General features: G+C 54.5%; 2 protein-coding genes across 4 annotated transcripts in view; one reads left to right on the plus strand and one right to left on the minus strand.

Moving 5' to 3' along the window:
• Nucleotides 1–1,171: 1,171 nt before the first annotated feature.
• DAO (D-amino acid oxidase) lies at nucleotides 1,172–9,966 on the minus strand. 3 transcript variants are annotated; one of them, XM_030233499.2, is made up of 11 exons: nucleotides 9,835–9,966; nucleotides 8,034–8,238; nucleotides 7,784–7,898; nucleotides 7,376–7,452; nucleotides 6,902–6,967; nucleotides 6,512–6,566; nucleotides 5,974–6,078; nucleotides 5,416–5,498; nucleotides 3,846–3,963; nucleotides 3,210–3,308; nucleotides 1,172–2,879 (listed from the first exon to the last, which is right to left on the minus strand). In XM_030233499.2, exons 2-11 carry the CDS (start codon nucleotides 8,225–8,227, stop codon nucleotides 2,745–2,747), a joined length of 1,047 nt encoding a protein of 348 aa, XP_030089359.1. In that variant the 5' UTR covers nucleotides 8,228–8,238; nucleotides 9,835–9,966; the 3' UTR covers nucleotides 1,172–2,744. The 3 variants fall into 3 exon arrangements, 2 of the variants coding, with proteins under 2 accessions (XP_030089359.1, XP_009090655.1); XM_009092407.4 differs by having other exon boundaries at nucleotides 8,034–8,286; XR_001991004.3 differs by having other exon boundaries at nucleotides 2,764–2,879; nucleotides 3,846–4,016; nucleotides 8,034–8,286.
• Nucleotides 9,967–10,835: 869 nt separating this feature from the next.
• The window catches only part of SSH1 (slingshot protein phosphatase 1), a 33,643-nt gene continuing 29,648 nt past the window's right edge, over nucleotides 10,836–14,830 (plus strand). Inside the window, exon 1 of the mRNA XM_030232513.2 lies at nucleotides 10,836–10,941. Within this exon, the coding sequence (XP_030088373.1) occupies nucleotides 10,876–10,941 (66 nt within the window). The 5' untranslated portion in view covers nucleotides 10,836–10,875. The remainder of the gene's footprint in view (nucleotides 10,942–14,830) is intronic.

Here is a 14,830-nt window from a genome sequence, read left to right on the forward strand (position 1 = left end):
CTTTGGGGCAGGGAGGGTTCCTTCTACTCATTTCCATTTCAGTAGAAACCCTTCATTTCCCTATCACTTTTCTAAACCATAATTAAGTGCCCAACCCTATTTTCCTCTACCCTGTCACTGACATTCTTATTTTGATGCCCAATAATTTACAGGCAGGAGGTGGTTGAAGGATGAGTCAAAATGAAGCTGTAAATCTTTCTCATGCTAATGCAGGGTGTTCTCATCCCAGAGTGCTTCCATCTTCCTTCTCCCAGCCTGGCCTGCAGAGCCTCCTTCCTGGGAATGGAATTACTTGGGAACTAGAGGGGTTTGTGTGGCTGAAGCTATGCTGGGGGAAATATTCTTTCATCTGTGGTAAGTTTTTGGCATCCTCAGGCATTTCTAAAGCTCATCCTTAAGATCATGGAATGTCCTGAGCTGAAAGGAACCACAGGGATCATCATCCAGTTCAACTCCTGGCCCTGCACAGACTCCCCAACAATCCCACCCTGTGCATCCCTGGGAGTGGTGTCCAAACACTCTTTGAGCTCTGGCTGGAGTTTTCCCAAATGCCAGAGCTGCTGTTTGCTGACTTCCCTGATACTTGATGTGCTTCCAGCTTTGTTCTGGGTCACAGGAGATCCTTGTGGAGAACTGGGAGTTTCTAAAATGTGCTGACACTGGACATGGGAGGTGGTGCTTTGTGTGTGTCAGAGGACATGCAGGAATTGTCCAGACCCCATTCCCTGACTCCCTGGCCTCAAAATGAATTTCAGTCCCTCAGTGGGGAATTGGCCTAGGGAAGCCGTGGCTGCCCCATCCCTGGAAGTGTCCAAGGCCAGGTTGGAGGAGGCTTGGAGAAACCTGGGATAGTGGAAGGTATCCCTGTCCTGGCCTGGATGATCTTCAAGGTCTCTTCCCATCCAAATCCATGATTCTGTGATTTCTGTGTGTTCTTCATGCCCTGGGGACTGTCAGCAACCACAGATCTTCACAGGATGATATTCCAGGTTTCCTGGTCTGCTTGGAATCTGGACTGATGACTCCTACTCCTCTAGGATGAAATATTTAGGAAAAATGTGTGTGGAGACATGGAATGATGATCTCCTGGGACATTCCTGTGGAATCAGCGTTTGAGGCCCTTCCTGTGCCATCACTAAGAGGAAGAACCACCCTGCACAAGAGATTTGAACATTCCCTTTATTGGTCACACAGATTAAATTGAGGCCTTTAGAAAACAAACAGAGTTAACCTGTAAATGAAATTACAGATCAGCTCATTCCTGTTTGCCAAGAGGCCACGTGAGATCCAGGGCTCCTGCAGGCTCTGAGATCAAAGAATCAGCTGCTTCTTGTCAGGTGTGCAATGATTTCCTACACCCCTGTTTGTCCAGTGGAATTTTACCCAAATCACCAAAGTGGGGCTGGATTTACAGCAGAGAATGAGCTCCTGAATGTCTCATATTTGGAATATGAGTGAAACCAAGGGGCTCCAGTTCCCCTGAATAGCTTTTCCTGAGGTGGGATCACAAACTATTGAGTTCAGCATTAATCAGCACGGAGTTTTCTCCAGCCTTTGTTTTCTTTTTCCTGACTTTACCTAGTGATTGCAACATTTCCAGGGAAGCTGGAAATTCTTTGTACAGTCTGGGCATGGCAGTGGCTCCCATTTTCCCCTGCCCAGCTGTGTTTGCTAAGCCCAGCAGGGAGATGCCCACGCTGCTGAGCTATTCCTGGCACACAGAGTCAGCAGGAGAGAGGAGCTGCACCACGGATGAGTAAGGAACACTTGGCTTATCCACACAGGAGAGTGAGCCAGGCACTGTGCTGGGCTCACAACAGCCTTTGGATCTGAGGCTTTCTCACCATCCAGTGCCCAGTCTAGGAGGGTTTGTAAAGCAGGGAAGACACGTGGCATAGGAAGATCAGCCAGGCTGTATCTTCAGAACAGTGTGTTGGGTCCCCAAAAGCATCCCTGATCACCCCAAAAAGTCCTGCTCCTCCTCTGAGAAGCACAACCTTCCCCAAGCCAGGCCCTCTCTCTGAGCTGTGTCCCACAGCTGGGAGGAATGGGAAGCTGAGGGGCCCTTGGGAGTTTTAGGGACAAGAAGAGCTATTTTCTTATGCTCTCTGCTATATATAGAGTCTGGCAAGCCCACAGGGATGGAACAAGTTGCTTTTGTTGCTAAAACATCGTTTGGAAGGGCCATTTTAGGCAAGTGCTGCTGTCTGGTGCCAGCTACACTAAGCAGGTGCTGTGGCCCTGGCAGGAATGTGAGGAAAACTGGAGTGAGACAGGCACGTGCTCCCAGAGCTGCTGTTACTTCCCTGGGAGCCTCAGAGCTTCTTCCTACTAAGGAGCTTTTGCCTCCTGGGGGGGAGCCTGTAAATCTAATTACACACTGGGTGTTGGAGCAGCCAGCAGAGACCTCAGGTGTCCCCAGCTCCGTTTCAGATCCTGTCCCCTGGTGCAGATGAACTGCAGGACTGTCCAGGGTTCAGCTGAACCCAGCCTGCCCTTTGCAGCCTGATCCCAGACAGCACTTGGTACACTTTGCCACGGATGATTAGTCCATATTTGAAAGCCCTTACTGCAGGCAGGTTGTGGAGGGAGTGGAGCCATCTGGAAAATGGCAGCAACCTGGAAATGAGACGCTGAGAGCCAGAGCTGGGTTGAGCAGCCCCTGTGTGCATCCCTGTGCTGTTCCCATCCTTCTACTGTGATTCCTAAGCCACTGTTGTCACATATTCCGGGGGAGCAGGTGCTCACAAGCGTGGCCCTGGGGGGGTGGCCAGCTGCTTCTTCTCCTGCAGGATGGTCCCAAAGAGCCGAGCTGCTGCCATGGCACAGCCCCAGTGGATGGTGATCCCAAAGCCGCCGTGGCCGTAGTTGTGAAGCACCTGGGGGAGAAGCACAGAATCCCAGCATGGGTTGGGGGAATCTCAAAGCCCTTCTTGTCCCATCCCCTGCTGTGGGCAGGGACATCTCCTACTAGCCCAGGTTGCTCCAAGCCCTGTCCAGCAGATCTCTGAGCACTTCCAGGGATGGGGCAGCCTCATCAATCGTTTGTTTCAGTATCTCTGACATTTAGCCCTGGTCTCAAAGATTCTCTCGCTGTTGGTGGGGAGAGCGAGAGAGGGATGAGCACAGGAACAGGGCTTGTTTATCACTGCCCCAGGCACAATTAACACGGTGATTGATTACACTCAGCCCCGGGGCTGGGCGGGTACCTCTGCCTGGACGTTCCCGAGGCGGATGCTCTCCCTCTCCAGGCGGACCGAGGGCCGGGCTGGTCTCAGGCCGCTCCACTCCCCGACGATCTTCGCCTTCTGGAAGCAAAAGCACATCAACACTGCACAGCATTCCTTGGAATCCCACCAGACAAACCTCACAGCACCAGGTGAGCCCTGAGATAAGCAGGGACAGGGGCTTCCCCATCCTGCAGCAGTTCCAGGCAGAATGGTTTGGGATGGCAGTGCCAGCCTGCAGCTGAGGCAAATCCCTGTGCAAAAGCCCCATGCCACTTTTCCTGCTAATCCTGGGCATAACAGCAGCACTGGGAGTGGACACAACCCAGCCTCACCCCACACAACCCTTCTCTAAAGGTCTGGGGACAAAGGATTGGAACCTCCCAAAGCTCTGGTTCTACACCTGAGTAATTATTATCCCTACAAATCTCATCTCAGTGCCAGCCCCAGCCCTGCCTATCCCTCAGCCAGGTTGAAGAGCCCTGGGTGTCCATGATGGACACACTGAAACCCTGACTCATGGAAACACCGAGCTCCTATGGTTTGTCCCAGCATTCATTCCTGCATGCTGAGCCCCCCCAGCTCCCTGTGCCCCATGCTGGCCGTCAGATCACCCACCTGGAGAGCCGGGAGCAGCTGGCAGCAGCTGTCCCAGATGGATTTGTGGTCCTTGGCACTGTTCTCCTCACTCCAGTTTCCGTGCTGGTAAATCCCTCCCAGGACTGTGAACTCGCTCCTGCACCAGGAGCCAAAGGAAACACACAGTGGTGGCTTGTCCCCAGCTGTCCCCTGTGGACCACCACGTGGAGGGACACTGTGTGAGTGTGATGTTGGATCCTGCTACACCCTGAGCCTACAAAATATTCCTGTGGGAGAAACTCCCACATGGAGCAGGCAGAGAGATGAGCCTGCACGTCTGCTCGTGAGCAAGTCACTCATTAAATCCTGTCAGCCCTGCCTTGTCTGGGCAAAGTAGACAGATAATTCCATCCTTATCAAACAGGTCTGCCCCTGCCTGGCTCAGGAAGAGCTGGAAGGAACAGGATGGCTCTGGAGGGGAGCACAGAGATTGGTGCTGCTGCTGCCCCAAACTCCTGTGGATTAACAGAGGACAAGAGGCAGGTTAAGGCTGAGGGGAGCCTGGAGTGGTCTGTATGGCTGGACCCTTCCAAAACCTTGCTTGATCATTGGGAAGCACAAAAGCAAAAGAAGGGATCCTCCTGGGCTGAGCTCTCCAGCAGGGAAAGGGTGCCCTCCCCATGAGAACTGGATCCTGCTCTTCCTTTGGGATCAGCCTGGTGCCCAGCCCTGACAGCTCGAGCTAAAACAAGCACAGGCAGAGGAATTCATCTGGGACTGTGATCAGGAATCACTCAGAATATGCTGCATGGGGGCTGTGAGCCTGCAAAGCTCCTGTTTGCATCCTGGCTTACTGCCTAAGCCTGAAGTATTAGGATAATAGGAAGTGCCAGAGATGCAGCATTCAAATTCCAGCTTAAAGACCCCTCTCCACTGCCAGAGGAGGGCTGCTGCAGGCCCTTGGCAGAAAGCAGAGATGGGATGAACAGCAGATGGATTTATTTATCCCATGGTGTAGCTCCCTGGGCAGAGCCAGGACCTGGACTCTATCCTTGTGGTCCCTTCCAGCTCAGGATATTCCATGATAAACCAAATGAGATGCCCCCAGGCTCACCAGCAGCTCAGGGGACAGTGCCCCCAGGCTGAGCTTTCCCAGGGAGATTTTGTTGAAGAAAAAGAATTCCTGCCTTATTTATATGGGAGCATGGATCAGCAGTGCCTTTCCCCACCCTGAGCTACTGCACCACAGTTTGGTCCACACTGTTGATGATAAAGATGCTACAGATGTGAAAACAAAACATCTCCCCCAAAATACCCACTCCACTGTCAGTGTTTGGCTGTTTGGGGACTTGGCCAGGATGGAGTTTGCCTTGGTGGGATTTGGTCCTTGGAAAAGGACAGGACATGGAAGCACCGTGGTGCAGAATGCTCTTTGTGCTGACTGGGAGCTCCCTCACTTTGCTGGCCACGTCCTTCTGCTCTCCTCCCACACAGCCAAGAAAAGCACCAGGGATGAAGCCAGGCCTGGCAGACCCAGCAGGAGCCATGTCCCAGACCAGGCTTTGGGGACTCTGACAGAGGAATGTCACTGGTGCCAGCCATCACCTACCCTGGGATGACGTAGGGTGAGTTGTAGATCCCGGATTTCAGGTCGTGAGTGATGATGAAATGCTTCACCCATGGGGCCAGCACCTGGGACATGAAGGGGAGAGTCAGAGCTGGAGAGTGGGTGCCAGGCTCAGGGGACAGTGGGAGTGACACAAGGGTCCAGATATGGGACCCTCTCTTAGCTCGGTGTTCCCTGTGCTGGCTTCCCTGGGAAGATGGGAAAACAGGAGTGCAGGTAGGGAGGAGCTTCCTACTCACCTGTGTTTCTCCAAATAATCACCACTTTCCCCCAAAGATTTTGTCATTTTATTATCAGCATTGTGCCTCTGACCTCCCCCAGCCCTCACCCTATGGAGAAACAGGCTGGAGACTGAGGGCATTCCCACAGCTGAACCAGGAATGGGATCTGGTTGGTTCCACATCAGCAGTGTTTGCTGGGAATCAGGACCTGATCCCAGTGTGGATCCAGCCACAAGCCCATGGTTCTCCCCAGAGGGCACAGCCACTCTTCTTGTTATAACTGGGTTTTTGGGAAGCCCCCAGGCCTGCCCCAGCTTACCCTGATGATCTGGCCCCGGCCAGGCTGCAGCTCTGGGTCGGGCTGCAGGTCCCCTGAGCGCATCCCACTGCAGTTTAGCACCACATCCACACCCTGGGAAAACAGCTGAGGAGAGAGGGAGCAGTACTCAGGGATGTTGCCACAGAGGCACAACATTCCTGCTTCCAAACAAGCCAAGTGCTCTTTCCAACAGGCAGGAAATGGATAAACAATAAGGGCCAGATCCAGGGCACAGCTTCTTCCCCAGCCAGCTCCTGCTGACATCCCATGTGTGCCACCAAGCCATTCCAGGGAAAGTTGCCAATCCAGGCTGGATAAAGGCTCTACCCCATCCTCTGTCAACCATCCCTCAGTACCCAAGACCCTTTATCTTTCCTAGCAGGATTTATTTCCTGGTTTTTGGCATAGTCTTGCTGCTGTTCCCTGTCCCATCACTCATGCCAAGGAATATCCCAGAGCAGCACCTGCCTGCTGGATGCTGCTTCTCCACTCTGGGATGGGGCTGTGCCCTCTGCCCTGGTTCCACATCTTCACTCACCTCCTGGAAAGACTCAACCTTCTTATGGAAAAACTTCACTCCCCTCTGCGTCAGCCTGGGAAGCAAAAGTTCATTTGTTACTAGCAAATTAAAAGCAAATGTTCAATACCAGGACACCTGTTCAGCATTAGAAATTACAGGAATAAAATCAAGCCCCAAATTCCTCCAAAGCCAAAAGCACTTGGATGCAGCTCCAAATATCCTAATACTTTAATTTTTGTCATGCAAAAAATACACTCCTGGGCTCAGTGTTAATGTGTTACCCCCCTGGGGCAATGAACAGGAATTCCAAAGCCTCTTCCCAGGGATGCATCTCTGCCCACCCTATCCTGATGTGCAGGATGAAAATCCACACCTGCAGCCAGAGGAAACAGGAGCAGCTGTACTCACCTATTGGTGAGCCAGGGCAGGTAACTCCTGCCCTCCAGCATCAGCGCCGTGTTGAACCAGCCATGGCTGAAAGAGGAGGAGAGGAGGCTGTGAGGACCTGCAGGAGCCTCCTGCCCCAACATTCGTGACAGCCACTGTGGATCTGGGACCCCAATTCCCCCTGGGACCCTCCTCACATGACTGCATGATTTTCCCTCCCTTTTTACACCATAAAACACCTTCTGGTTTTCCTCCCCTGTTTTGACATTGAGGTAAGGTGAGGTAAGAGAGGAGCTGGAATGGTTTCTGTGCTGGGTTGCTGCTTTTTTGGCCATTTGAGCTGTCTCCTACTTATTTGAAAGGAAGCAATTTTAAAGAAGTGAGGACATTTCTACACCTGCAGTTCCTTGTCCCACGGCCTCATGCCAGGGCTGTATTCAGGAGGTATCCAGGACTGTCCTACCTGAGTCTCCAAAAAAACCCCCTGAAGAATACCTGTAACCAGGGAAGAGTTCAAGTTCTTTTGGTGTCAAGTTCCTGAATCCCAGCACAATGTTCTTCCAGGATGGGTCCTGAAGAGAAAGAGCTGAGATGATTCATGAGCCGGGATCACCGTGGGACAGGAGCCGTGGGGGGATCATGGGACACACCCCATGGGACACAGCCATCCAAGAGGGACACAGCTGGATGTGCAGCTGCCAGCACAGCTGGACAGGCTCTGTCACTCCCACTCTCCTATTGGATCCTCACACCAATATTGCCTCGGGAGCACAGAAAACACCATGTCCCAAGGCAAATTTGGAAATACTGGGAAGAACTGGCTGGAAGAAGCACAGCCCCACCCACAGCCGGCAGCTGCTGAGCTGAAACCCTCCCCAGCCCCGGCTGGGACCTGCTCCTTACCGGTGCCGGCTCCGTGAACAGGTTGTAGCCAGAAATGAGGAAAAGTCCCATTTCCTTGGCTGCTGGGGAGTGCAGCTGCCCGAGGAGGTAATCGAACGTCTCTTTATTCCAGAGCCTGGGATGAGAATGGGACAGTGGTGGCTCTGCCAGCTCCATGGAGCTGTGCCAGGGCAGCTCATGGCACACAGAGAGAGGGACAGGCACCATCCTCCTCCTCCTCCTCCTCCTCCTCCTCCTCCTGCTGCCTTACGTCTCCTGCAGGTTGCCGCGGTCACTCAGGTAGGGCTGCCACAGCCCGGCCGCCCCGTCGCTGGTGGTGTGGGGGGTGAAGTGGTCAGCGTAGATCTCCAGCTCCAGGGAAGGCAGCAGGCTCTGGAACTGCTCCTGGATGCACAGGGCGCTGGAGAGCCCGATCACCCCGGCCCCGATGATGGCTACACGCATGGCTCCGGCTCCTGCGGGGGATCAGGGCTCCGAGGGCAGGGCTGGGGCTGCTGGACAAGCTGGGGACACCACAGGGGGACTTCAGCTCCTGCAGGAGCTCAGCTCCACTGCCAGGGCAGCAGGGAAGGGCTGAGTCCTCATGGTGCATCTGCTTTCCTTGTAAAGCCTCCCAGCCCTCCTCAAGCTCTGATCCAGGAATCATGAGTGGGGGGTTCCTCCCAGAGGCTGGGGAATGTGCCTCCACCCCTGGCTGTGCCAACAGAAAAGCTGCAGCTCGGCTGGCACGGCTGCACTGCTCACCTGGCACAAGGAGCTCCAGATATGTCCTGCCCTAGGGATCCTCCTCTGTGTCCCACCAGCCACAGGCTGAGCAGCCAGGGAGATGCTGGAGCACCCTCCACAGTTCATCTCCCAAGGGACACTGTGAACCCTCCACTCCCAGTGCCCCAACCCTGCTCTGAGCAGTTCACACTCCTTCCCAGCCACTGGCATGGGCTGGAGGCACGAGGTGGGCACAGATGAAAAAGATGGGAAGCAGCAGGGGTTTCCCAGGGAGCAATGCCAGCTGTGGTGAGTGCAAGGTTGGATCTTCACACCACTGCCACCCACAGGGCTGCACGCGAGGGTGGCTGTGCCACCACCCCAAACCCTTCCAGGCACAGCTGGGAGGATGGCTGTGGGTAAATTCTGGCTGCAAATCCCAGAATCCCAGAATTCACAGGATCACAGGGTTGGAAGAGACCTTAAAGACCATCAAATCCAACCCAGCCCCAACACCTCAACTAAACCCTGGCACCCAATGCCACATCCAGGCTGTGTTAAACACCCCCAGGGATGGGGACTCCACCACCTCCCTGGGCAGCCATTCCAGAACTTTATCACTCTTTCCATAAAAAACTTTTTCCTGATATCCAACCTGTATTTCCCTTGGCACAGCTGAAGACTGTGACCTCTGGTTCTGTCAGTTCCTGGAGAAAGAGCCCAACCCCAGCTGAGCAGAGCCACCTTTCAGGAGCTGTACAGAGTGATAAAGGTCACTCCTGAGTCTCCTTTTCTCCAGACTAAACACCCCCAGCTCCCTCACAGGGTTTGCGTTCCAGGCCCCTCACCAGCCCTGTTGCCCTCCTCTGGACACTCTCCAGAGCCTCAATGTCCTTCCCAAACCGAGGGGCCCAAACTGGACACAGCTGCAGCCCCTCTCCATCCTCTGGTCCCCTGCTGACAGTGCTTTCCTGCCTTGGAAAAGCCCTGTGGCCACTGCCCGTGCAGGAAGTGGGCAAAAAACAGTTTGGGGAAGGGCTGGGGGTGCAGAGCCTTGGCTGTTTTTGGGAGCAGGAATAAATTCCAGCCTACAGGGTTTTTTTGGACAAGGTGAAGTCCAGGATCTCTGTTGTGACAACAGGAGGATGACATTTGCCAGGATGGAGGGATGAGTCATTGGAACAGCACAGTGGGAGCTGCTTCCCATCTGCCATGGTTTTATAACCCTCAGAAACCCAGGTCACCTCCTCCACCAAGGACAGGAACTCGCCCCAGCTGCCCCTGCAGCACCAGCTGAGGAGGATCTGCCAAAAAATAATGGGAATACACATTTCCCACCAGTTTACCTGTGGAGTGTGGGGTCCCTGGAGCAGTCAGTGCCGTGTCCAGAGTCTTCAGAGTCAGAGTTGTTTCAGCTCAGGAGGCAAGGTCTGAGCATCCAGGGCAGCAGGGCCAAAGTCTGCTCTCGCTCTGGGAGGTGGAGTTCCCACGTGATGCCACTGGCAGGAGGCCCCAGAGTCATGGAAAACGGGGTCACCACCATCGGTGGCAAAGTGCCACCCCTGCCTCTTGTCTCCATGGTGACCACTGGCAGACCAGGACACAGGGATGTGTTTATGGGCATGGTCCTGGAGGTCTTTTCCAACAGCAGTGATTCTATGACTTCCGGGAGTCTGGATTTGCAGAATCCCTTAGATTGGGAAAGACGACTGCAATCAGCCTTTGACTAATCACCATCTTGTCAACTAATGTCACATCCAGTTGCTTCTTGAACACAAGATTCCTGTGGGATCTGGAAAAATTGAGTGCTTCTGGCTCAGTTTTCACGTAGGAAGAGAGGCTGAGGGCATTGGGATTGTTCAGCCTGGAAAAGAGAAGGCATCAGAAGGACCTAATTGTGGCCTTGCAGTACCTGAAGGCAGCCTGATGGAAAAACGGAGAGTGACTATTTTCAAGGGCCTGGAGTGACAGGACAAGGGGGAATGGCTTTCCACTGCCAGAGGGCAGGGTTAGATGGGATATTGGGAAGAAATTCCTCCCTGTGAGGCTGGGCAGGCCCTGGCTCAGGCTGCCCAGAGAAGCTGTGGCTGCCCCATCCCTGGAAGTGTCCCAGGCCAGGTCGGACGGGGTTTGGAGCAACCTGAGACAGCGGAAGGGGTCCCTGCCATGGAATGGGATATTGGGGTGGGACGGGGCGGGATTTTGGGGTGGGATGGGCCGGGAAGCCCCGCCCACCAAACCAGGCCCCGCCCATACCGCGAGCGAACCGCGCCCACACAGCGCAGCCACTCCTCTCTCAAGCCCCACCCTTTCCCTCGCAGGCCCCGCCCCAGCCCCGCCCCTTCCCGGCGTGAGGGGGAGGTGGCCGCAGCCCCGCAGCTGCAGCCATGGCGCTGGTCACCCTGCAGCGCTCGCCGACCCCCAGCGCCGCCTCCTCGGCCAGCACGAGCGAGGTGACCGGGGACGGGATGGGCAGGGAAGGGGAGGGTGAGACCCGGGGGCGGTGGCGGCGGATGGGTAGCGGGGAGGGGCGGGGTGAGGCCCCGCTCAGGGACAGGCCCCTGCAGCCCCCCCGGCATCCCGTAACCCAGAGCTTCTGGCTCCATCATCCTCACTGCCCAAGGTTCCTCATGGTCCCGGCCTCACGGCTCTGGCCCTACACAGCTTTCCCCCTCCAGGCCCTGGTTCCACCCCCTCGCGGCCCCTTGGCCCTCCACAGCCACTTGTTCCCTGTCTTCATCCCCCCGCAGTCCCCATGGCCTGACTTCCGACAGCCCCCTGGTACCAGCTCAGCCCTCACAGTCTCCCCAGGCCCTGGTTTCATGCCCTTCATAGGCCCTGGTCCCTCATGGCTCCCAGCCCTACAGCCCCCTGCTCCCCCATAGCCACTTCCCCCCAGCCTTCCTCCCCTTATAGCTCCCATGGCCCCCCTTCTTCCCCTCACAACCCCCACCAGTCCCTGGCCCAGCTCAGCCTCTCACAGCCCCCACCATCCCAGTTCCCTCTCACAGCCCCCAATGCTGCCCAGGGTTAGATGGGATATTGGGATGCTTTTGATGCTGCCAGGCTGAGCCAGGCCTGGCTCTGTCCTGCTATCCCCCCAACACACAGCCCCATTCCCCTGTGGCTGTCCCCCATTCCAGCCCTCAGCTGGCAGGGAGCCTGAGCTCCCTAAACCCTGGGTCATCCTGCTTCACTTCTCTCTTGCCAGGTAAATCTCTGGGCAGAGTGCTGGGCCTGTCTTCATGGGGCAGTTGTGCTGTCCCTTGTCCCTGCTTGGCATCCCAGAGCTGCCACCACGTCCTGCCCCAGGGATGCTCTGCTTTGCCCTGTGTTATCCCTCTGTCCCTGGCACCGCCTTTCCCTGCTGCAGCTCCTGCCCCTCAGGGAGCTCACACCAGCCCTTCCCCAAGGTGATCATTGTCAATTCTCCAGGAGCAGCTTCCATTCTGCTCCACCCCATACCTGTGCCACTCCTCACACCTCCACCATGCTGCTCCCCTCTCCTTCTGCTGCCCTGTCCTTTCCCCAGCTCTGCTGCTCCAGGACCTGGACTTGCCACTTCACCTGCTCCATGGTGCCATCCGTGTCCTGCTGGCCTGGCACTCTGCCTGTACCAGCTCTGCTGCACACCTCCTCAACTCCTGTGCCCCAGAAATGCCCTCTCCTACATCTGCCCAGCCTTGGGCTTCTACTTCCCCCACACAGCTCCCATGTGCCATCCGAACACAGCTGCACCTCCAGTTTCTCTTTTTTCTCACCTTTTTCCCTCCTAACCCATCTCCTTTGTGATCTTTAAAGACAGGCCTGCTGTTTCCCTGCACATCCTCCCTGTGCATCCCTCTCCCCCCACCCTTCTTTCCTTTGATGTTCACTGCCCTTGGCTTCGCTCTGTCCCCATTCCTGCCAGGTAAACAATCCTATTTGTCACCTGTCAGGTCCCTGTGACTCCCCCGATTAGCTGGGCTGAGGGGGGAGCAGGAGGGGGGAGCCACAAAGCTCCCAGGTTCTCCCTGGCTCCAGGGGCTGCAGAGGGGTCCCAGGCTGCAGGGACCCAGTTTGGGCCATGCTGTACACGGTGAGGAGCTTGGAGATGTGAGCTGCACTTTTGAAGGAGTTTTCAGAAGGAATTTTGTAGGATCTGGTTGAGACAGTGTCTTAAACAAGACCTAGTGGCCACCCAATCCAGAGAGATGAAAATGAGCTGTAACCCTGGAGCAGGCAGTGGAATTAGACTGGATTTAACTGGTGCAGGTGGGAGAGGAGTCATGCAGGCCTTGCCATGTACATCTGTCTTAGGCATTGCTTTGTGGCAGAGCTGCTACTAGTGATTGTATTTTCTCTTGGGTGACCATGCAATTCTCCTTTTTCCTCCCAAAACTGCTGGCCCAAATTTGCCACCAGGTGTTGTCCATGGCAGGGCACTTCTGCAGCACCCACAGCTCAGCTGTGCTGCGGTGGCTCCGGAAGGAAGACATTGAGTCCTGTTAGAATGGTCTCTTCTGCCATGAAATACCATAAAATTATGATTTCCAGATTCTTTTTCCAGGTTCAGCATGTTGTTTTTTGCAAAGTTAATGTGAAGAAAGATCCTATCAAAAACTGCCTGCCTGGTCCTTTTCTTTTAGGATCTTTCTTGCAAGGAAGATCAGGGTTCATTGGGGCTTTTAGCTGAATCATTAGTAGAAGATATTTTAGTGGGAAATGATGACAACATGTCCTTGCTAATTGTGACTGTGCTACTGTGGCCTCTCCTAACTCAGGAGCCCAAAGGAATTTATAAAATGGATGCTGCTGCCTTGACATAGTGAGCCATAAATTCTTAGGTGAGAGTGGTTCACACACACTTGCAAACTTGCATTGCTTGTGCATCTCCCTTCCACATGTCTCCCACTCCCTGTGGTCCTTCAGAGTGGCACACTCAGCACAGTCCCCAGGGAGGGACAGGCAGTGGCTGGTGGGGTCTGGCCATGGTGGATGAGCAGCTGCAGCTCCAGAGCATCACCACAGTGTGTGGTACACCCCAAACCCTGCCAGCTGCCAGGGGTGCTCTGAGCAGGACAGGACAGGCCAGGAGGGCTCAGAGTGGCAGCCTTGCTGCTGCCTTCCTTTGGTTTTCCTGCAGTTTTTAGTAGAAAATACAGGGAAAGTCAGCTTTCAGAACAGTTCAGCTCCTGCAGGAGAGGAGCCCACAGCAGCTCCAGACCCAGCCCTGCTGCTGAGCCCCAGCTGACGACATCCAAGAGTCGTCATCCTCACAGTCACATTTGTTTAAAAAGGAAAAAAGTTTTTCTCCCCTTTGTTGCTATGTGACGGCCCCAAACAAACAGGAGAGTGAACCTGCAAAGGTCCCAAACCTGCCAGACCTCCAGACCTTCCCAGGTCTGGGGGATCTGCCAGTGGGGGCACTGGAACTTGGGGTGCTCTGGGGCCCTGCCTGCAGCCCAGCTCTGCACTGTAAACAGACTAAAAATAGCCATGGTATGCTCCTCACCCTCTGCTGGGTCAGTCAGGACAGCCTTGTGCATCTCCCTTCCTCCAAATGGCCACAGTTCCAATATCCGGCCTCTGCTGTTGCATTTGCAGGAATTTTTTTCCCCTGGCTTTACTTGGTTCTCACAGATTGTCAGCAGAGCAGCTTCTGTGCCCTCCAGCCTCCCACATCCTAACTTGAGAGGATGGGGAGCATCCAGGTCCCCTCATCCCTCCAAAGCTCCAGTCTTGAACATTTGAAATCATGCAATTTGCTTATTTTTAACTCATACAAAACCAACTGGAAACAAGTAACTCTTACAGGGACCTTTATTTGAACCCTTTATTTATGGTTTCTGAGCGATGCTGTAGGAAATACCAGGATGTTCCCCAGGTATCAGCCCTGATGGAGCCTGATTCCTGCAAGGCTTGTGTCCCTCCAGCTTTATCAGGATCAAGTGTGTTGTGAGTGTGAAGGATTTCATGTGAGGTCCCTGCTTTGCTTTTTGGGCCCAAATCTTCTCCCAGCACAGCCCAGTTCTCCAGGGATGCTCCCAGCCCTCTCTCCTCTGCACTCACACAGGACCAAAGCAGAACTATCTCAGAGCCTGTTGTTTTGATTTTGTTTTTTTGTCAGCTCTGAATGCAATTAGCCCCAACTCTGCTTTTCTCTAATAAGGAATTTTGTCTAGAAGCTACTAGGGAAGTTGAAGGGGATGACTGGAAAGCATGATTCTGTGAAAATGCTTGGGTTTGGAAGCAGACTGAGGTCACACTTCTCTTTTGAGGAGACTCAATAAAGTGTAGTGTCACCTGAGCAGCCAGATTTGCTTCCAGAGGGACTTTCCCCAAGTGCTTGGTGCAAAAGTA

The sequence above is a fragment of the Serinus canaria genome, chromosome 15 (genome assembly GCF_022539315.1).
Source record: "Serinus canaria isolate serCan28SL12 chromosome 15, serCan2020, whole genome shotgun sequence".
NCBI classification, from domain to species: Eukaryota; Metazoa; Chordata; class Aves; order Passeriformes; family Fringillidae; genus Serinus; species Serinus canaria.

Coding starts and splice junctions, on each gene's coding strand:
- DAO (XM_030233499.2), bottom strand. CDS start 8,227: ATGCGTGTAGCCATCATCGGGGCCGGGGTGATCGGGCTCTCCAGCGCC. Junction 7,453..7,783: donor TGTTCACGGAGCCGGCACCG/GTAAGGAGCAGG, acceptor CTTTCTCTTCAG/GACCCATCCTGGAAGAACAT. Junction 3,309..3,845: donor AGCTGCTCCCGGCTCTCCAG/GTGGGTGATCTG, acceptor TTTTGCTTCCAG/AAGGCGAAGATCGTCGGGGA.